We start from the raw sequence: 23011 nt of genomic DNA, 5'->3' as shown, positions 1-23011 counted from the left end.
TACACTGAAGCTTTTGGGGAAAATGAAATAAAAACCAGGACAGTCTCTAGAGCAGTGGTTGGAAATCCGGTTTTAAGTGCCTCTGGACACCCACAGTGCAGCTGAGGTCTTGTTTTTTATGAATTGAAAACACCTGCAAACATCAGAAAACACAAGTTTGTATTTATTTTAAAATCTTGCTAATATATTCTGATCTGTTATTTCTTCTGTATTTTGGAGTAGGTTCTTGTTTAAAATCATAATAGTTTCAGAGAGGCTGACATTTAATACAGATTTTGAACAAAAAGCTTTTTAGTTTCTGAACTAACGTAAGAGTTTTAAATTATCTTTAATATCTTAGAACCACTTAAAGTAGCATTTAGCAATTCTTGACTTAGTGACATGTTTAGGACTTTGATATTAAAGGAAGAAGCGTGTCTCCTCAAGGTTTTTTTTTTTTTTTTTTTTTTAAAGGGAAACTAACAAATTCTGGAAAAGCTGAGCTCAGCAGGTTGCTTTCCTCAGGAGTGCACGCAAAAATCCATTTCTGGCATGACGGCCTAGGGGTTGTTAGAAAAATGAGCCAAATTACTGACAGAGTAGAGAAGTGCAAGTAGTGGAAAAAGAGTTGGGGGGATGACAGCGCCAACTGGGAAAGCTTCCCCCCCCTTCTCTCTTCCCCCTCCCCATTTGTAGTTTATTCTGTAATTTTTCTCTTTTGAGGAACCCTCTCCCCATCCCCAAATTAAGTGTAATACTTTTCTAGTTCAGTTTCTCTTCTTTTATTACTTTCGGGAAACATAAGCTTGGCTATTAAAACAAAAATAAATAAAAATGTTTTGGACACTAGCTAGTAAGAAAATACTTTTTTAGAGAAACATTTGACTGGGTGATGTTTTCTGCTTTTAGCTTTTATAGTTTTGGAATTAATGTTGGAAGCTTGTGGGTCACAGGAAAAAGGTGAGCAAAACAGAATTTTTGGTTTCAGCAGTACCTTGCTACCTTATTTTTACTTAGAAATAGCTTTGTGCTTATTTACTTTAAGCAATGCTGTCACTGTTGTCCACATAAACTGAAAACAAAGAGCATCTTCACGTGTTCTTGCAGCTGACATTATGGCATGACTCTGTTAGCTAATCTTATTTCTGTAAGTAACATAGGTTTGGACAATAATATAGATATTTTAAGCATGCTATGTTCATCAAATATAAATAATTCTTATGCAAAAGAGTTTTTTTGATTTCCTGTTGAAGACAGGAGTTGTACTGCTGGTGAGTATCTCCAGGAGATGTGTCATGTCCTCCCCCCTCCTCCCCCCCTCCCCCGCCGTTGGTTTAACTCTACCGTGAGGTCAGACTACTTAATAATATCAGCTAAAAAGAGGAAATGTAGTGTGAAGCCAAATAATCACCATTTGTGTTCAGTAAAAATCAGATGAGTCCTCTGAAACTGGTTAAATTGAAATCTTTCTGAATATTTGAGCAATTAACTTCCCTTATCCATCTGTACTGGACATATGAGCAATCCTCCTGCTATTCATCATGCAGGCTAAACTCTGGAGCATTATAGGCCTTTTTCCAGACAGCCACTGTAGTCTGTATTCCTGAGTTTTCAGAATTCATTCCTGGGTGGATTATTAACTATTCTTAGGTTCTTGTGTTGAGATAGTCAGCTGTAGTTATAGTTGTGCCTGGTTTATTTTGGAAAAGCTTGTAGCATACACAGTAGTAAAGTTTGTCTAAGTATGATTTCTGGTGTAAATATCCAAATCACTTTCTTGCTGTAAAATCTTGCATTTATTGTAACACTGAAGCCATAGAGTAGCTTTGAATTTATGCATTTTTTTTAATTTTAATGGAGGTACAGTATATTAGCCACTTTATTTTCAGTGTATGGAAGAAGTGTCAGGATTTATTTTTACAAGCATTTCATTGGGCACTGCAATGTTGTTGGAGAATTCCAAGCCCTGTTGGGCTTAATGTTGTTTCTTTCTCTTTTCTGCCAGCCCTAAATTAGGGAGAAATTAATTGGGTATTATCACTTGCTATCAGACATGTGATGGTCGCTATGAAAAATAACTATGTATCAGTTGAACGTGACTTCAGAAGTATTTAATTAAGGCTGTAATTTCAGAGTAATTTTTAAAAACAAGGAAAGCCTTCTATGTTACAGAATTGAATCCTTTTCCATGCTGCAAGCTCGTTGGCCTTAGGGAGGCTTCTTGTGTGCAGCTGAGGCTAACATTTAGGCCAATGTCAAAGGCTGCAGTTTCTTGAGATGGGCTGGGCAGCTCTCAGTTTACCACTGTTGAAACTAATGGGACAGAGTAAAGTAGTCCCATCCCTGACTGCGTACTCCTGCTGCCTACCTTGTGCTCTCTCATGTTTGCTGGAATCCTCCTCAAGCTGAGGTATCTCAACAAGCCAGCAGAAAAGAACAGACAGCAGGTTTGGGGCTTCCCCCCCCCGTGCTGCATTTGAATCTGCTTCTTGAAGGCTTATGACTGAATCAGGAGAAATAAGGAACAGGATCAGGAGTGAACACTGAGGGGAGAGGGAGGAACAGGGGAAGTGGAAGAAGAGCAAGATCCCTTTGGTCATGATGAGCTGTCGGATCAGTTCAGTTACTTGTGGAAGTATAGCCTGAGTAACGCTGCAATACAATGGCCGAATAACATCGCTACTCATATAGCTCTTTGGCATGAGAGGAAGTTTCTACAGTTGCTCTGCTACTTCAGATCAACTTTGCTACCTACGGTGTATTGTTTTTTGGAGAGGTTGAGTTTTTCTGTTTTGGTTGAGGGCAGGTGTGTTTTGTTTTGTTTTGTTAAGTGGACATTAAAATTTTGCTTATCCCTAGAGAGGGTCATTTCAGAATAACTTCTGTTTTCCTTTTTCTCCTTAAATCCACCACGTAATAACAGTGTGTTGGTTGCATTGACAAAATATGTGAAAGTGAATTAAGAGCTGATCAGAAGTTCTCTTAATCAAATTAATCTATCACTGTGGATAGACCATGAAGATCTGTGCACTTGTCCTTTGCTTCAGGACAAGGTGGTTACAACTAATAGGTATCTCTTTCCCCCTCTTCCTTCCCCCTGCCCCCATGTTCTTATCTAGAGTTTTTAAATTACTTAACATCTGGGACTTACTTGCTTAGACAGACTTTTTTTCTGTGGTTCTGTGCCTCCCTGAAGTTTGTCCTGTGAAAATCTGTATGTGACAAGTAAATGGAAACTCTAAAATTTTATGGAATTCTGGCATACTCTTGGATTGCTTGGACTAACTACTTTGGGGGGCAGAGGCACGGAGGCTGGTTTTGCTCTTGCTCTCCTGTGTCTAGGAAGAAATCAAGAAATTGGCTGCTCATTTCTTTCCATCTTTGTCTTTCCATCCTTGTTTTCCCTGGTGGTCTTGCTTGTTCGAATAAACTGAAACTACTGCAAAGGGCTTAAATTGCAAGGCTTGATTCCTTTCCCTGGCTTGTAGAAAGAAGATGCTGGAGGTGCAAGTGCGAAGGTAGAGGGTGAGTGTACAGAGAGGATGATAACTGTAAGAGTGTTATTCCCAGGCTATGAGAATATGATTACTAAAGCTGACAATGATGTCAATTTTAAGATCAATATAGGAAATTTTTGTGTATAAATGTGATCTTACACCTACATTTATATTGTAATAATGATAGTGAAAGGCAGTGTTTCCTCATTTCCATTGTTCTTTTCACTCTACCATGCCCCGTAAAAGTCACTGTTCTGTTAACTGGAAAGGATACGGCTGCCTAATACATCCAGACGCACTAGAATAGATTAAAACATGAAGCAGGGAAAAGTCTTGTATATCCTTGAAATGCTGGGAGAAATTGGAATTAGACAAAGTAGTTAATATCTAAGCTTGGCTTTTGGCCAAGGCACTGAGGCTAATGCCTAATAGGAGTGCTGTGGGCTCGCCACGACAACTGGTCACCACCTCGCTGTTACGTATCCTGAGAAGCATGTTAACTGGAGGCTCTGCGTGCATCTTCCTTGAAGCCCAGGTAGGGTGAAACGCCAGCCTGAGGTCAGCGGTGACTGAAATCTAAAACTGGTCAGGGCTTGCAAAGCAGCAAGCCAGCTCTCCCTAGCAGCCTTCCTGCGAGGTGGCTGTGGTTCTGTCCTGCTGGGCTGCATCCACTGAGTCAGCTGTCACTGGGGCGGCGTACTGGGTGCCTGTGGGCAGTTGTGGCATCGGGGCTCCTTACAGCAAATGTTTGCTAAGGGCATTTGTTTTCTGCTTAATGTTTTTCTTGTGAATGAAATAAATACTAGTCCATTACTACTGCATTTTCATACATGTCAGTTCCAGAGAACACTATCCACTGAAATGTAGACCATATTGCTTTTGCAATTTTGTACAAGTCTGTATATCCTCTGGTGAAGCTGCTTTACTTTAATTGTTCAGTTAGATATGCTGTGGCATTCACTAAAAACTTTGGTGTAACAACATTTCCAGCTTCTAACTAACAATGTTCCTTTTCTAGTTTAGCAGCGATCTTTATGAAAGCAGGTGATGTAGTCCATGCAAGGACTTTTCCTGTAAATTTGGCCTTTTAATGCAGCAGAATGTCTTGAATAACAGATTTAAAGAAGCTTCCTGCTATCTCTGGGTTGTTACTAATTCCCTGTGCTTGATGTTGGGGGTCAACATGGTTAGGGAATAAAATTCTTATTTTGCGGGGGAAAGGGAGGCAGGACAAGGATACATTGTTTTATGCAAATATACTCTGAAAGCCAAGGCCAATGGTTTTGTTATTTTTAACAAGCTTTACTATGGAGCTCTGAAAATTAGGTTTTAGATAAATATACTAACTTTAATCCCTGGAATATCAGGGACTTAGAGCTTGTTCCGTGTTTCTTTGGGGAAAATGGAAGATTCTTCCTTCCAGTTAGATTCCAGAGCAGATGAAACTGCAAGGTGATAGATAAGCTGCTCACCTTTCTTCCGAGCAGCACTTAATGCTAAGTCTGTCCCAGGCTTTGGGCCGGAGCAGTGATAAAGATTTCAGCCATTTTCAGATAGAATTTAGACAAATTCTTTTGTCAGGGAGTATCGCTCTCTTTTATGACAGTTTGTCTTCTCTGCTTCTGGAATGCTGCACGGATGACTCACTGAGCCATCTTCGGCGGTGTTCGGTTAATTACTGGGTAAATAAAATCTGTGTCTCTTCCACATGTTGGATTCCAAAGAGTTTTATAAAGCATAGAAATGTAAAATGGCAACAACTTTGTCACAGCTGAAAATGATTGGCCTTGAAAAGGCCTAGAGGCTGAGTGATTAGATCACAGATGATAATCAATGATAAATACTTCCTTAAAGTAAAGAAGCCCTCATTTCTGATACAGTGAGGGCCTGATGCTGATCATCGTTATGTTACTGTAAATCAGAAGCAGTCCTGCTGGACATAAGGTGTGATTTTATGGAATATGTGGAAGTGAGATCAGGAGTGAGCCATGTTTTTACTTGAAAGTACTTGACGGTCTCATAGAAAAATGGAAAGAAACCTCTGTCTTAAAACACTAAACTCTCATAGCACAATGGAGGTGGTCTTGGTGTGAAAAAATTAGCCAAACTTGGAGGAAGCCTCAAGCTTTGTTGGCACAAGAACTTTTCTGAATTCATTCAGAGCTGTTTACTTTCTAGACTACTAAAATAACATTAAAGTCTCTTCAGATGTGGTCAAAGTTGGTTGAAGGGGCAGTTAAGCTTTCCAGGCATTGTAACTCTCTTCAGTGATTTGTGAATACAAAGTTCTTCTATTTCCAGGCTTTTTAGCCCTTTAATCTTCACAGACACAGATGTTCAGGCAGAGTTTTTATACAAAGAACGGAAACCCAAATCATTTAAGCTGGTAGTATTTACACTTACCATGTACTGTAAAATTCAAATGGTTTACTACATCTCTGATTAAAGGCTTCCAAAATGCACTTAAGGATTAAAATAGCAGAGCGTGCTAACCAGGCAGACATGTACACGTTGTGTCATGATGTTTTGTTTGGCCTCTGCTCCGTTTTTCTGCTAGCTGTGAGAGATCTGAGAAGTTATCTGCAAGTTTTTTAGGGTTTTTTGGTAGATTATTTTTAACAAACCACCAATGTTCCACATGTTTCTTGTAAGAAGCATTTAAAATATGGCTGTTCCAAGTGAATGTCTATAAAATGAACTGTAAAGACTTGCTGCTGGGAAATTGTTATGGCTGTGTGGGTTTGGCCTTTATTGGAAATCAGCTGGGCTAATACTGGAAGAATATTCCTTGAAGATGATTAGAATGGTGAAAGAATTAAACCAGGTTCATAGATATGTTTTTAATGCTGGCAGGGAAATACTATAATGTTACATTTGAACAGGTTCTAAAACCAAACTATAATTTCTTCAGCCCATTCAAAGTTTGGCATGCTCTGCTCTGAACTTCGAGTTCAGTTCTAGTTTCTGTGCATCAGCCTGCTTTCATTTTTACAGTCTTGGAATTTTAAGAGGACAAAAACTAGCTCTGACTTTGTGGGACTTATCGCCAAGCTGTCCCAAGCATCATGATCGCTGTGGACTGTGGAAGTCCGTCATGAACTTACGTTTGGAATGCTGTGTGCAGCATTGCGTGATCATGTCAAAATGTAGGAGTGGAAGAGGTACCAAGAATGAGAGAATGAGGATAATCTAAAATCTGGCCTGCTTTCCTTACAAAGAGAGACTGAACAGATTAGGACTGTTGAATTTAGGAGAGAGATCACTGATTTGGATAGTATTCATAATTTAAAAACATCATGGTCTGGAGAAAGGGAATACAGGATGATTGTTCTTCATTTATTGCAATATAAAAAATCTGGGACATGCCATGAAATTATGAAGTAGCATGTTTAACCAGAAGAAAAGGAAGCACTTTTTCAGACAACATACAATTAAATTGTAAAATTCACTTCTACAGGATCTTTTGGAAACCAAAATTATAAATAGGTTAAAAGGGGGATTAGTTGTATTCATTGAGGTTAAGTCCATTAGTGGCTATTAAACACAACTGTTCGGATATGGCATTTCGCTCTAGAAGGCCCTTAAATTACTGGTTAGCTGAAAGCAGAGGGTCTGTGGAAGGGGAAATGTCTCCCTAGGCACATCCTGTTTCTTACACTGTCTCTTAAGCTTTTGCTTCTTCTGCACAATCAGAAACAATACTAGTTAAATGGGCCATCGATTTATCCTCTTTTTCTACTTTTCTGAATGGTTCATTTGCATGCCCACTAAAATTTAATAGGATGAGGTATCCTGCAGTATTTTAAAATCAATGTTTGTCACATCACTACTGCACTGTCCGGCCTCAGCTTCACGCGCAACTAGTTATACTTGAAATATTTGTGGCTTACAGTTCAAGTGATATTTCCTCTTCAGGGACATTCACTCATAGTGTAATTTCAACAACTGCTGCTTAAATCCCGAGATGTGGATCTTATTTCTAACTTGTCTGACGGAGGTGGTACTAGAAATTTGCATTGTATTTCAATAGCTGGTGTACTGCTCATTTTTACTGAAATTCTTGATTCAGGATCAGAGTGATTATACGTGTTTGCTTTATTATATGGCTCCAAGCTGTTTTTCTATTTTAAATGCAGTCTATGTCAAGCATACTGGCGTGTTTCATTTAATAAGATCTAAGATTGTCATCAGTAAAAGTGGGGAAAAAGCTTAAGACTTGTTATAGACTATAGCTACAAGAATGGTAAGTATTAAACAAATATAGCATTAGGCAGTGATTTAACAGAGAATTAGTCTGCCTAAAAGCTACTAAATGTTAAAATTCTATAGAATAATCTTAGATTTATGAAATCCTTAAAATTTTGAAATAAGCAAGTAAAGAATATATCTGCTTCATTCTCTCTGTATACAGTCTGTGCAAATTATTTAAATTTAAATAAATTAGAAGCAGTATTTGTGAATGATTTGTAAAATCTTTATCCAGTGAGTCAGAGGGTGGAGGTGAAATTTCTGAGTTTTTGCCATTCTAGATGTTTTGTGTTTTACTGCAGATGCTAACTGATAACTATAATCATTAGGAAGATGGATTTTAATAAGCCCAGGTAGACAAGTTTCTCAGCCTCAGAGCGTAATGTTTTCATTTGCTGTCCTCTCACACTTTATATCTTTCTTACTTCTATCCTGGTGGAGTAATGAGCATTACTGAATGGTCAAGGTATTCTATGTAATGCAAATATATTCATATTTTACATCAGGAAAATGACAACTTGTCAGCAGAGGAGGTTTTTACAAGAATGCTTTCATGCTAAGATGCTTGGCAGTGTGCTTCTGTAAATATTTATATGGTACACAGGCAACTAGTGGTATAGGCTAGAGAAATAAGCAAGCTAAATTGCTGATGATGTAAAAGGTAATGCTGTAAAAATAGGTGAAGTTAGTGGATCTTGCAATGATCTGACAGCTTCTGTATGATACCAGAAACTTAGCTCCAGATAAATTTACCGTCTCTTCTCAGTACATGCTAAGTACATAAACCAACTGCTGTTGTAGAAGTAACTGACACATTCCATAGGGAAACCTGCAAAGCTCATAAGCTGCAGTAGCTGCAACACCAAATTTTTCTCTTCAGAAAACCTGGACAATGAGAACCGAAGCTTAGACTAATACACTTGTGAGGTTATAAAGTAAATAAAAAAATTCAATGAAGGAGGCAGTGTTTTCTGATCAAATGAAAAAAAGATATATATATATATATATATATAAAAATATATATATAATTAAAATCAGAGCTGTGTTTATGTGTGTGCATCTCATTCCAAAAACACATGGGAAAAGCAAGGTGCCTGGGACTGGGTCCCATTACTTGTTACAAAAGCACCTAAAGTGCCTCAAAGGATCCAGATATACCCACTATTCTGGGCATTAAAAAGATACAGAAAGGTGAAGGTGACTGAGGAACAATATTGCTACTATGTACTTCATCTCTTGCTCCTTCCCTCCCCAGTTTGGAGCAGTTACCATCTGGATGAAAGCTTATGAAAGTGCTCAACATGCTGATGTTTAATAATAAAACTCACACTGACTTCAGATTATCCCTTCATCCAGTCAGATGCTAAGTGCAGAACCAACCCTTAAAAACAGACATTCCAGGATTGAAAATCTCTCTCATACTGGCTTATCAGCAAGAAATCCCCATAATGTGGTAGGGATACAATTTTTTCAGTAAAATTTTGGTAGAAATCTTGAAGCACTGTTCAACAGAGCAGAATTACCAGTCTCATAAAGAGGAGTATTACAAAATTAAGATTGTGTTATTGAAATTATTTATTTGTAATTGTCACTGATACAGAAGATATTCCAGACTAGGGGGGTGAGGGGGAAGTATTCTGACCCTCTGGGTTTGCAGCCTAAGCAGAGAGAGGCAGAGAATTAGGAGAAGGGAAGCAATAACAAATCCCCACTTTTCTTAAATCACTAAAGAGTCTCTGTTGGAAGCACAGCAAAAGGACTGATAGGTCTTATAAGGAATTTAAACGGGAGTAGAACCGAGGCCTACCCAGTCAAGCAAATAAGGCTTACGGTGCGTAAGAGGTTGCAGGAAAAGAATGTGGAAGAAGCTGACCAACTAAAGAGAAATGTTGGAGCCTTCTTGGGGAAAGAATATTGAAAAAAATCGGGTGGTGACTGTTCTAGAGAATATTGAATAAAAAAGTAGGGATTAATATCAGAGTTATTTTGAACACAAGACTCCTGATGTATATCACTTCATAAAAACTCGCTTTCTGGAGTCATGTGGTTTACTTCTCTTCCATTTTTGTTATGAATGTCTGATCTATATTGTTACGTAAAGAACATTAAAAATGCATTTCCTGAAAAGCGGCTTCAAGAGAGAAAGAAAGATCAATAGTTTAATTTTTAAGTGTCCATATTTTAAACAATAGAAAAATCAAATACTAGAAGAACAGATTCAATGCATCTGATTACATCTAGGTTTTGCAGTGTGTACAAGCATGTAGCTAACCTGTTCTTGTCTTCCTCCAGTGGGTTTATTCACATAGAAATTAGGCAAGTGTTTTTGTGTTCTGCTGAAATTGAGCATGAGTGCATACATCAGGAGAAATCATGTATGCAGTGAACTCCAAAGACTCTGAAATAGCAGATATTACCGAAAAATTGACATGGTAGCGTTCACCTTATCTGAAATAAAAGTGTGGATGTTTTGGGCGGTTACATACAGTCTGAGAAGCCACCATGAATGTTTTGTCTTTTTTATTTTTTTTTTTTAATGCTAGAATTCTGATTTCCCGTCATATGAAATAATGTCCAAGACTGTTCCTAGAAATAGCAAGCAGAAATTGGCCTTGAAGAGCCCTGGCACCCAATACCATGGCTTTCTGTCATAGTGCACTATCATTGCTGCAAGTGCATGCACACTGGTAAAGCTTTTTTGTTTGTTTTCCTTTTCCAGAGCATGAAAAACAGTGGATGTAACTAAAGAAGCCAGAGACAAAATATTCTGAACTGTGCTTTTAATTTTTCAATTTATTACCCATGATATACTGAGCTTTCGTAACTGTATAATCTGCGTACTCATGTCTGTTTTGTTGAAGATGAGTTAATATGTGTTTGTGGAAATATTTAAAATCAAGCTAAATTAATTGCACTCCACAATTCATAGTAATTTTAAATGCTAGTTCGGGATTTTTTTAGTTCTGCTTACAGGGTTAAATTCCATAGACTTGAATATTAGCCATGTGAAGATTCTGCATGCCACCTGTATGCAGAACTAAACAAATGTATAATTTTTAATTGTTATTGTTGACATGGTTGTTAAGCCCAAAGAAGCTAATAGGATGCATGTCGCATGGACCTGGGGAAGACAAAGGAAAATAGAGGAAGCAGAATGGATTTTCCCATTTTTCATGTGGATAAAAATCTCCCTCTTTGCTTTATTTACTTCTGCTGCCTTTCTTAATTGCTTTTTTTTTAAACTAGCTTTGTTTTGGTGGTCACAAAAGATGTGTTAAATCACAACTCTTACCTTACAGATCTAGTGCACCAAACCAATTTGTATGTTAGGATCAAAACAAACCCTAAAGAAATAGGGAAGTTCTTAGTATCTTGCCTCCCCCACCCCACCTCCCAAAAATGTAAAATTGTAAGTAAGTTGTTCTGTAGACTACCTGCCCATGGTGGTATTTTGGTTAAGATATTTGGGAATTCTTTCAGGTCTTGATTTACCTATGCCTGAAACACTTTGGGATGGTATTGTTGTTTTTCTCTTGCATTATTTTCTGTGATTCTAAATAAATGACCCAGTATTCAAAAGTGCTGAACTTCTAAAAGATCTGATTAAATCAGATAATTTGCAACTGACTAAAAGAAGTTTTTGGCCTTGTTGGCTTTTGGTTTATGTTTTTAGTTCAGCCAGGTTTGTTTAGTTAAATAAATTACTTCCTTTCTTAAATTTTGATCTTTATATACTGTTTACACTCTGAACTCATATATTTATTCTACATATGAGGGATGTTTTAGAGGAAGAAAAAAAAGCCGATTTTAGAAACTATGCCTAACTTGAATGAAAAAAAGACAGCGTCAGAATAAAACCTGCAGGTAATGCAGTTCCTGTTTACAAATTTATTCATCCCTTTATTTTGGGGGTGTTTAGATTCTAGATGTGAGGTCTTGAAGGTAAAGATGCATTAAATTGCATGAAATTAATAGAGTTGCCAAAGGTTCAAATATCAAAATAATGTTTAAATTTCTTTTAAATCTGCTTCTTTCAGAATTATAGACTACAACAAAATTTCATTAAGCTTATATCCTGGACAAACCAATGTTTTTGCTGTTGTAACAGTCGTGTTTTGTATTTTGCTTGTATTTTGCAAGAAAGCTAGCAGAGGAAGAGCTAGATTTTTATTTTTCTACTTCATTTTGATGAGCTTATGTGGAGCTGAAAAGGTCCATCGGTGCCACATGTTTATATATTGGTGGAAAGATTGGATTTGATTAAAATCTAGGGGTAGGGATTTTGATCTGATGTTTCATCTGTGGTGCACGTTCTTCATAATTAAGAATAAAAATGCATTCATGTGAATGAAGTGAAGAAAGTTTGCTCAGAATCTTTCATACCTGTATGTGTTCTCTTAAACTTGGTTAGCAGGACTCACTTAAGCCAATTTGAAAGAAATAAAAATAATTTCCTAACTACTTTTACTTTGGTAAAAACAATTTGTCAGTATCCTTAGAGTTTTCCATTTCCTTTTCCATCTTCCCCATTGCTCTAGATTGTAAATGGCTTAGCAGAATATCAGTTCGCTCTCAACCCATTTCTACATTCTCCTGGTTGTACAAGAGGCAGCCCGCTAATGACATTAGGGCAGTGGTGGTAAACAAGAAAAGCTAAACTTCTACTCTTCTGAAGGATATTACAGATTAGGACTGCAACCTGTAGTAGCAGTATCTTGAAGAAAAGATAAGAATTTACTATTGTTAATAACCCCAGCTGTGAGGTTCTCTGACATGAATTGCTTCCGTGATTTAACTTGGCAAGGAAAATTTAGTATGTATTTCACTTATTCTCAGGTGCGGACTCAAACTCTTCCTTATGGATACTGTGTTGTTTAAGGAATAAGTTTTAAAGGGAGAGTAGGAGATACCTAGAGTTGGCAGTCTCTGAATATGTAGTTCTGTGATATCAGCTTGTTTGCAGCCATGAGTATTTTGGAATGCTTCTCTTGTCCCCTTAGCTTTGGGGAAATTGTTAGTTATATCTTAGGCCTGTGTGAGAATTCTTTAATGGCTACAGGATAACTTGAAAATCTTAGAACCAGAGGAGCAGAAGTGACCTTTGGGTCCTGTAGTTCACCCCGCCCCCGCCGCCTCAGGGAAGGATCAGTTATACCTTAGTTGTTCCTGATGGATGTTCCCCATCCACCTTCTGATGGCGGTTCCAGAATCTCCTCAGGCAGTCTATTCCCATGCTTCACTTGCCTTTCTGCTAAGTAGTTTTTCCTACTATCTGATTTGGATCACCTTTCCTGAAATATAAATCCACTGTTCCTTGACGTATTTGCTGTAGACATGGAGAACAGCTTGCTGCAAAGAGAGAGTGAACTTTCTCGCTCGCGCGCGCGCTCGCTCTTTGTGTGTGTCTGTGTCTGTGTGTGTGTGTGTCTGTGTGTGTGAGATTTTTTTCTTTAAGTGTTTGAGTTTCATTATTGCCCACTATATTTTCTCTTCTTTAATTTAAGTAGCTTCAATATATTCAGCCTTTCTCAGTAGGTTTTATTGAGTAGGTTATGCCACTGACCACTCATGTTTTCCTCTAAAGGTTTTTCAGTGACCCATATCTTTCTTAAAGTGCCCAAAGCTGAGATATATTTTTAAAAAGTGCATAACCTGGGTTATGTTTGCTGCTGAAAATCCCTTTGTCTCAGAATTTTATCATCTCACACCTAAGTAACATTGATGAATTTGTGCTCCAATATAAGATATTATATAGTTACTTTTGGGTTAATTTTATTATTGTCTTCTGATTGGAATAGCTAGATTAAACCATGCTGTGCTATGTCTAGAACTATTTTGCTGTGACAATTAAGGTGTGTGAGACTACTTTACATTGCCTTCAGTCATTAAAAGTATAATTTTATCTAAAACAATTCTTGCTGCGTTGAAGTTTGATAGCCAGGAGGCTTGTTCTACAGCAGGTCGACCCTTGTCACTATTATATCAGTTTCTGTTTCTACATAAGGAAACAGTTCTTCTTTCAGTAGTGATTTCAGTTGCTGGCAGACTAATAGATTTTTAGTTGCCTGCATGAATGCCTTTGGCTTAAAAAAAAAAAAAAAGAAAAAAACCAAAACAACCCCCAAAAACCTAAACCATCATAAAAATGATTATGAAATAGTGCAGAAAAATGAAACCTGATCTTTCTGATAACAAAGGACTTATGGTTTTATGACAAGTAAATTTTACTGCAAACTGGTGTCAGAGCAGAAGAAACATAATAAATGAATATTTTAGTATAACAGTTATCATTTTATATCTGTGGTAGAGATTAACCTACAGTTCATGTATGGACAGTGCATATTCACTGAGAAATTGCAAACTGAAGAACCGCTCATTTATTTGGTGATATTGTGAGCCAGTGGTACTCTCTTATTGGATATGAAAGCAAATATAACAGCCAGAAACCAATACCTTGTTGCATGTTATTCATAATTTTGACATTATGTGGTTATTAGGTTGTACAGGCTATTGAATTTAAAAGGCTGATGCCAAATGGGCAACCCACAGAAAAAGGGCATATTAAACACAGAGACATCTGCTCCTGTTTTTGAAATAACATTGCAGAAGTTGGGAACGTATCACACTAATGCAGATGCTTTTTATTATTCGCTAGTTATAATTAAATGCAGTTTTTTTTGTGGTTGGTGATGAAAGAGTGAGAGCAACCTCAGAGGGGGGAAATGTTTTAGATTATGTAGACCACAACTGACTGTTAAACAGCAGCACCGCAAACCCTGCACTGGCTTGCATTTTCATATTGTAATGGTGTATTCGGCCCGTGTTTGCAAACCACATTCCACCAAAGCCTCCCAGTGTTTGTAGCTGGCTGATCAGTGGTGTGTGCTCGCTGGCTGAGGTGGTTTGCAGTTCAGCTGGAGACTGCTCGTGTAATCTGTGACTAGAGGCAAAGTATGTAGATGTTAATCTTTCCCTACTGCGAATGTTTGGGGCAAAATTATTCATGATGGTTCTCTGTTTAGGAGGCTGTGCTTTGGAGGGGGGAGAGAAGTGGTGTACAGAGAGACAAGGCTGTCTTTCCAAAGCTCATTTTGAGGCAGCTACACACTAGAGTAGGGCTAGACAGGTATGGTAAGCAAATGGTTGTGGATTTAATCTCACTTAATCCCTTTTTATCTCATAATTGAAATATGCATGTGTGCTTGTTGGTACAAAGGTTACTTAGAGTACGATTTTATGAAACTATTAAAGGATGTTCATGTAGAAGAATGCTTTGCATATTAATAGCCATGAGAATTGGGCATTAGAAGCCTGCTTTGACTTATAATTCATCCAGTTGGAGACACGAAACAACAGAAGAACTATACATTTAATGAAAGAGGCTCAAATTCTTGTGCTGCAAATTCAAGCACTCTGCCCAGTGTGAAACACTGTGAAATCCTGGCTACAGCCCACTCCAGGAATGGCTGGAGCTTAGGGCAGCAGTCCACAGGAGATAGGCATGGGTGGCTGTAGCTTCCAGGTTGTGTTGATGCTGCCAGCTGCAAAGTCAGGGTGTTTAAATAGGCGGCCACCATCTGAGGGGTTAACTCTCCTTACAGCATTAGTCCCTGCCCTTTCTAATCCCTTCTAGCTGAATCAAGAGCAAAAAGCCTCACCTTTGGGGCTATTCTTTCTTTCCCTTTCCATGTCCTGCTGAATGATGAGTCTGGACTAAGTGGCACTGAATATGCAAGACTAACAATTTACCCCGTCTTACTGTTAATGAATTTGATGGTGATTTCTGTCAATGTAGGATTGGATGTGCTGTCTTTAATAGTTCTTTCCTTGAAGTATTTTTGGAAGAGCATTAATAGGGGAAAAAAACCAGTGATAGCGTAGGAGTTAACCATTGCAGTACTTTTGGCTTGTTGGAAATCAGCCTATCCTCTTAGGCTTTTGTTTTCCTAAAAAGTTCCACCTTACGTGGGAGTTTCTGAAATATTATTGCAACTGGAGTCTGCCACAAGCAGTTTCCATTGTTCAGGCATTGGAGTGGAAGAGAGCAGCCAGCGTCTCTCGACCTAAGTTGTCATTAAAAATGACTTTACCTCCTAACTATGTTTTAAATAATAGTTTTCCATCTCTGAATTTCTAACTTTTGCATTGAGCAGTGTTTTCCATTGCTGAGGAAATCCGCTCCTATCTAGATAGTCCAAAACCAGGTTTCAGTCTGAAGGGCTGATGGTTCTAGGAGACCCTCCTGTGCTAGCAGGGTGGACAGCCATGTGACGGAGTGAGCAAGAGAAATCACTTCCTGCGTAGTTCAGTTTCACTTGCTGTGACTGCAGAGTGAACGGCTTATGAAGGATATTAGTACTGTCTTTGTGTTACAGTGTGAATTCCAGTTCCTAATTCAGTCTGCTATGTCTACAGGTTCCCCAGAGGATAGAGGAGCAGAGAGATGCATCCGAAGATAGCAGTGCAGGAATTCCAGGCATGTGGGGAAGCTGGGGCCCCTGGTCTGCCTGCTCCCGGAGCTGCAGCGGTGGTGTGATGGAGCAAACGCGGCCCTGCCTTCCAGCCTATTACCACGAAAGGGGCTACCGAAGGCCAGGGCGACAGTACCCAGCCTCAGAGAGAACTCTTGCTCATCAGAATTCACGCCATCGTGAAGATCCGTTGACTGCTTATCCTGGCCATGTCATTTCTGCCATCCGTACATCTGTGCCACTTCACAGAAATGAGGAGCAGCTTTGGGCTGGCCTTCGGGCTCCTATTTCTTCAGGAGGCCGTAATAACAGCCATCTAAGCAGAGGAGCATTAAGAGGCAGCCGGCATTCTCAGTCCCAGAGGCATAACCCCAAGCCAGAAAAGAGGTACAGTGTCTACATTTTACTCCTGTTATAAATGATGTATTTAAAGAATGGCGTACAAGACCAGAGTCAACTTTTTTTTTTTTTTTGGTGTATTCCAGCAGATGGAAGTTCTCTAGTGCTTTCCCTCTCAGCCCTCTTTTGTAAGATGTTTGAAGTGATTTTTCTGAGGGGAGTTTTTAAAAACAACAATAACAACAACAAAACTTGCCATCTACTTCTTTAGGATTCTTAGGCAAAATCAGTCAACCATGATTCCCTTTTTAAAGACATCTTACTGGCCCAAATCAAAAAAAGAATGTTACTTTGAGGCAATATTCATACTAAGACAGCATGACTCTCCATTGCTGGTGATAAAGACATCCTGAGCCTCTCAAGAAACTCTCTCCATCTTAAAGAAACTTTGAGAATTAGAATTAACCTGTTATCCTCCTGCTTGTGTCAGTGAAGCGTAAACTTCAAAGGGTGCTTGAAGCAAGCTGTTCCATCCTTGATCTTTCTAGGTATTGGCAATTTCCTTTTAACTGCTATTTTTTCCCTCTTTCTTTCAAACCCGTAGAATTGGTAGTTTAGAACTTTTGGATATAACTTTAATATTGCACTGATTATCTTATAAAAATTCAGAGACTGACAGAAGTAGGTTTTTAGTAGCATTGTTAACATGACTGCGTTGAGGCAAACAGACTACGTTGAGGCAAACATTTTCTTTTTCTGTTTACCTACTTAATCATTCACTATCATGTTTTACTTCTCAACTGCGTGGAGTAACAGATGCAAGTTGTAGTACATAGCTGAGTTATTACTAGTATTAGAAGCTTGGCCTTGAACTGTCGGCACAGAGTCATTCGAAGCCTGCTTGTTCCAGCCCCTTGGCATCTCCAGCCTCCAAGGGAATCCCGGCTCTGCGGCAGGGCTGCTGGCACGGCTGCTGGCACCGCGGCCTTCCTCCCTGCAGGCTATCCCTTGCTGCTCTGGTGGCCTCTGCAGGCCAGGAGAGACTGGCACAGTTTGAAGCAACCACTGCAGTTAAAGGCTGGAAAATGAGAGGACAAGGAGCAGAAAATAACATTGACTTTATGCGGAAGAGAAGTTATGTTGTCCTTTAGTTTTTGACAGTTCTTGCACTTATCTAAGCACAGTGCAAACTACTGCATCACCATTGATTTCCACCCCCACCCCCTTGGCAAAACACTGGATTTAAGGTCAGCCTGAAGTATGAAGCCTATTTATATAATGAGTAATTTCCATCTTGTGTTAGGAGGCCCCCGGTGGCTTTAGAGCCTGTTGTATTGCATAACTTTCAGATGCTTTAATAGTAACTGTAAAAACAGAATGAAGACAAAAAATGTTATGTGAAAATGAGGTATATTAGAATGACAAGTCTAATAGTTTTCCTTAATTTCACAAAGTCCAGAGTGCAAATCTTTTCTTATGAAGGTGATTACTGTACCTATCAGTTATGTGGAAAGTTAAGTTCAAAATGTAAGGTACTGTAGATATGATTTTTATACTGTAGAGCAGTCTTCACTGTTCACTAAATGGGTGGTATTGAGAATTGGTTTGAGGCTATTCCAAAGAAGGAAAAAAAAAAAAAAAGGTTTGAGACTATTGCTTGTTTTCCTAATGTATACAGGCAGTGGAAACTTTTGGGGATATTCCTAATTACTATATCAGACTTTATGTAAAAGCTGTAATTTTAGCAGGATTCCATAAAACAATAGAAGAGGGATTAAGATTTGTGACTGAGATGAGCTTACATTTGACAGCATGGTAAGATGAAATTGGATGACTTCCAAGACAAATACATTTTGACAGCAGTGGAAGTCCTTCAAAGTAGCAAAATATATTTGTATCTTTAGCAGCAAGTAGAAAAGTTTTCTGGCTACTTCCAGGCAGTTGACTAGGAAAGCAGAAAAACTGGGAAATGTGAAGTCTATAGCTTAATGCAATTAAGAAGGTGGAGGTTTACTGACAGAAGAATGGAAAAAGCCCCCTTGCAAGTATAGTTAGACAATTTAAAAGTTGGTGAAGGTGAAAGGAAGAGGACTGAACTCAGAATCTCCACAAAAAAATTAGTTATGATTTTTTGAAGAGAAAGAAATACGAGTTTGAATATCAGGGCTTTATTGTGGTATGTAACCTGAGAAAGAATCGCTTGAGATACTGCAGATGTTAAGGGTATGGGCACAGAGCAGTAATTATTTCTGCATTCCTTCTACAGCTGTAGATGGCTCCTCTGTCCCCTGTTACTGTTTTACAGCCTCAAAAGTATTACACAGAAATTGCTGTGCTCATTGCAGTTGTGCTCAGTGTGTTGGGATGGAGCAGAGATGGACGTGACCTTGTTCAGAACAAAAGATAGGGAAATGCTTTCCATGTTTGGTCATTTTCAAAGCAAGAGTATAACTGACTTGGAAAGACAATGTAAAGGCTGTGAAGGACATACAGTTGAAAAGATGCCAGCTGTTCAGTGTGTTTTTTTTGTTTGTTTGTTTTGTTTTGTTTTTTTAAGCAAATCTCAAAATATACTTGTGCTGTGGCTTAAAAAAAAAAAAAAAAGAAAAAGAAAAAGACCATGGAGCCCTGTAATAGTCTATTGAGTAAAGATGCATCATACATGTGCAAAACACACTTCCATCTTGTGTTTGTACGCAGAATACCTATAGCCCTGTGTGAAAGCCAAGTATTACAGTCTGCAAACGTGGCTTAAAGCGTTCACAGAAATCTTAGTCCTCAACATTAGACAGACACAAATAATAAAACAAGGCTTTCATCAATCATGTACTGCTTTTAATAATTTACTAAAACTTTTAGGGAATGACAAGGAGCTAAGGTTACCTCATCGCATTCCTTCTGTTCATTATTCTCTGATTCCTAAAATTCCTACTTGTGCAGTACTAGATTCCTGGTGTAATCTTTATTTCAGAAAGCAAAGTAATGCAGTGTGGATCAGTAGCTATGAGCGCTACATCGATAGTAACTGGGTGGAAAAGAGCAAGTCTTTTTATTTTGATGTAAATTTGTGTGCATGCTTAAGTGCTATGGAAGTAACAAACTACTAGAGCCAGTTGGAAAGTGATTTTTCTTCCACTGAAAACGTAAAAATGTGCTGAAAAAGAGAAAGCTTAAAAGTTACAAATAACTGAAAATATCAATTCAGTAGTACCACTGTAACGTCTCCAAAGAAACTTCACCCGGTGTTCTCCATTTTGAGTCTGATTCTTTGGGAGAATTGTACTCTTCATGATACAACCAAGGAGCACTTTTGCTACCCTTCAGACACAACTTTTTAAACAAAATGTACAAAGCTATACTACACATTGTGCTGTAAGTGGAGTTTTTCTGTAATTCAGGTGGATTGTCAAATCATAGTCACTGGAATGAGGATGGAAACGCACGCAAAAAAACCCTGATGGTTCTCTCGGTTATCCACTTGGAAATGAAGGGAGCTCTTCTCAGCTTTGAAGCACTGAGTTCCCATTAGCTCTGCCTTGTTGTTTACTTTACACAGATAAAATGCCTGGAGCACACCTTAAGAACAAACAGGTATAAGGGGGTAATGTAAAAATATCAAAGCACTTAGGCAGCTTTAAAAAGAGGCACATATGGAAAAGTAATTAGGGCATGCAAAAGGATAGCAAATGGTTTAAGAGAGAACACAAATCTCAAAAGGACATATCATTCATGGACTAGCTTTTAGCACTTGTTATATGTTGCCTTTTCCAATTCTCTATTTTGGTGATAGAAAAGACAAAGCCTCAATTTTACATGCACATGGTGCCTTAGGCTCCAAATAGGAGTTGTTTCAAGTGTGGGGCTCGCCCATTGAGAATCACGTGTACGGACCCTCCAACTGCAGTATGAATTCTACGAGCTAGTAATCAGCATTTAAAAATACTTGAATTAGACTATCAGGAGGTGGTGGCTGGAGGCGCTTGTTCTTTTTTTTGATTTGGTTTCAGCTATCTTCAGTGGGTGCTAAGATGCTTACAGTTGCCACCACCTCTTTCTCTACGAGTGGGCTTTCACAATGGTAGCAAAACTTCTGTGTCCACATCTGCAAGTGCTAAGTGCGCTTTGGGCTGGATCAAACACCAGTGTATGTGGTTCTTACTAGGGGAAAGAACAATTTCCATTTGTCACCAGAATAATGAAATAAGTAAAGCAGGCTTATATAAATAGTTCAAGTTTAAAGAAATACTGTAATGAGGAAAGGGCTTCCCTAAAGCTCTTTTCGTATTTGGAAGAGGAATGAGAGGAAAGATTTGCACTGAAGAAACAATCCAAAAATCACCGACTTCTCACACTGCTATAGCTCTGTGGTCTTTATTCTGGTGCCAGCAGCTGACGTGAAAGTCTGCTGTGCTGTTTTGTACCCTGCATAGGGTCATCTCGCAGAAGTAGAACATTTCTAGGCCTGTGAGCAATGGAAAGGAAGAGTGTATTATTGAATGTCAAAACAGTGTTTCCTTTCTGAAGGTATTTCATTTGCCCCCTTTTACAGTTGCTTTGACCAGCAAATGTAGGTCACTCAGTTGGCAGGCCTAAAATTAACCTTTAAAGGAACAATCCAGTTGTATTCCCTTAACCAATGCAAGCATCGTTAGCTGCATGCTCTGACGTAATTTCTGTGACCTCTTTAGTCAGTTCCAGTTTGCAGAGGTGGACAAATGTGTGATTGCTGGCCTCTCTGGTTCATGAAAGTAGTATTTTCTCAAGTTCTCAGGCTTTATATTTATTGGTATGGGATAATTGGAATGGAAACCCAGCTCAAGTACTTGGCCGTCCCTGCTTTCACTGTTTCTCTAACGGAATGAAAACGTGATCCATTTTAGCCCAAACGCAGAGGGGATGTAAAAACTTAGTGGGGGACGACGGGTGTGTGTGCAAGGGGAAGGCAGAGGGAGAAGGATTTGATCCTTCTCTGAGGTTAAATTTTCTAGAAAAAGAGCAGCAGTAGTATATCAAAGAATTCATTTTGGTAGCACTCGGGGGGATTTGAAGCCATATGAGGAAGATGTTTATTTTCCTTCTGAATACAATTCCAAACAGGTTCTAATAGCAGCAGAGATCTATCTCCATGTGAGGTATTTCCCAGGAAAATGAATAGCTAACTAAGGTTGTTCTGGCCTCAGGTTGACTTTATGCTGTCTCTCCTCTCATCTGGTTATTAATCCCTATAATATACTTTGAGTCTCACTTACTATTGCCCAATTAGTATCAATTTTATTTTGTTACTGTGAGCACAGTTTGAATGATATTACCAAAAATTAAAAGCTAACATGATACTATAATTGCAAGCCACCCTAGAAGCTTTTTTAATCTTATTGCTGAACATATCCACCTTTCTGAAGTAGGATGACTGGGGGAGGGGAGCGAAAGTGAGAACACTGTTAGCATTCAGTCAAATGTGAAATAGTCCATTTTACTGCCGTTTTACACTGTCAGTAAGGGGCAGAAACACAACATTACTCCCGTCATAGTTGCAATGCCTGGGGGAAAAGCATCTAGACACAGTTGTGTGATTATTTGCATTGAATGTCTGTTGTTTCACATACTAACTGCGTGGTTCCATGATTCAGTCAAAGGTGCAAAAGGTGCAAAACTTGGTATCTCACAACTGAGATAGCATGTTCCAACAAATTCCTTGGCTTTATTCTGCTCATAGAAAAAGGGGACTGCTGGATTTGGATTCAAATTCTAGAATGCTATCACAGTGTTGAAGAGCAGTGATGTAAATGAGGTGATGTAGTACTTGCTGTGAGATTAGTAAAAGCCAATATAATAAGTTTGTATACCGGCTGTATTAAAACTGCTGGATTTAGGTATCAGTGATGATGTCTAAGGATGGAAAATTCCATTTATTATAGTCCATATGTATCTATCTCGCATTAATCCAAGCTATCGAGACCTGTTTCCAAGTGACCATTTATTTAGTGACCTTTTTAATGAATTCAATTTTATCAGAAAAATTTTAAGTATTGCTTGCCCATAATATAATACAGAAATGACAAAAGAGTCAGCCCTATGATTTAATACTGTTTCCCTATAGAAGATATACTTCTCAAGTGCAATTGGTTACTCTCTTCTGGCAGTTGAAAGTTTTAGGTCAAATATACTCACAATACTGATTTTAAAACGTAACACATGAAGTAAAGCTCTTGAATCCTTTTTTGATTTTTATACAGAATTGAATCCTAATTACATTTGTGAATTTTTTTTTTGGAGAGGAAAAGGTGTTAGTGAATATCCACAAATCATATTGTAGTTACCAAAAGTTACTAAAGTAATCTGAAATGTAAACCAAACTCTTTAGTTAGTTGCATTGTTTTGGTTACCTTGATAATGAAAATAGGAATAAAATGTATGCCTGCATTGATTTAATTGCAATGAAATGTGCTGATGAAGTGTGAATAGCATACTGTAATGTGG

At 38.4% G+C, this 23011-nt stretch overlaps 1 protein-coding gene across 3 annotated transcripts in view; it reads left to right on the top strand.

Annotated features, from left to right (window-relative positions):
* THSD4 (thrombospondin type 1 domain containing 4) overlaps window positions 1-23011 on the top strand; it is a 448823-nt gene that overhangs the window by 74735 nt on the left and 351077 nt on the right. For all 3 annotated transcript variants that reach the window (XM_064517464.1, XM_064517462.1, XM_064517465.1), the window contains one exon: window positions 16140-16582. In XM_064517464.1, the coding sequence (XP_064373534.1) occupies window positions 16140-16582 (443 nt within the window). The remainder of the gene's footprint in view (window positions 1-16139; window positions 16583-23011) is intronic.

Source organism: Dromaius novaehollandiae, chromosome 10, assembly GCF_036370855.1.
Source record: "Dromaius novaehollandiae isolate bDroNov1 chromosome 10, bDroNov1.hap1, whole genome shotgun sequence".
Taxonomy (NCBI): Eukaryota; Metazoa; Chordata; class Aves; order Casuariiformes; family Dromaiidae; genus Dromaius; species Dromaius novaehollandiae.
This window is presented reverse-complemented; position numbering and strand designations above follow the sequence as displayed.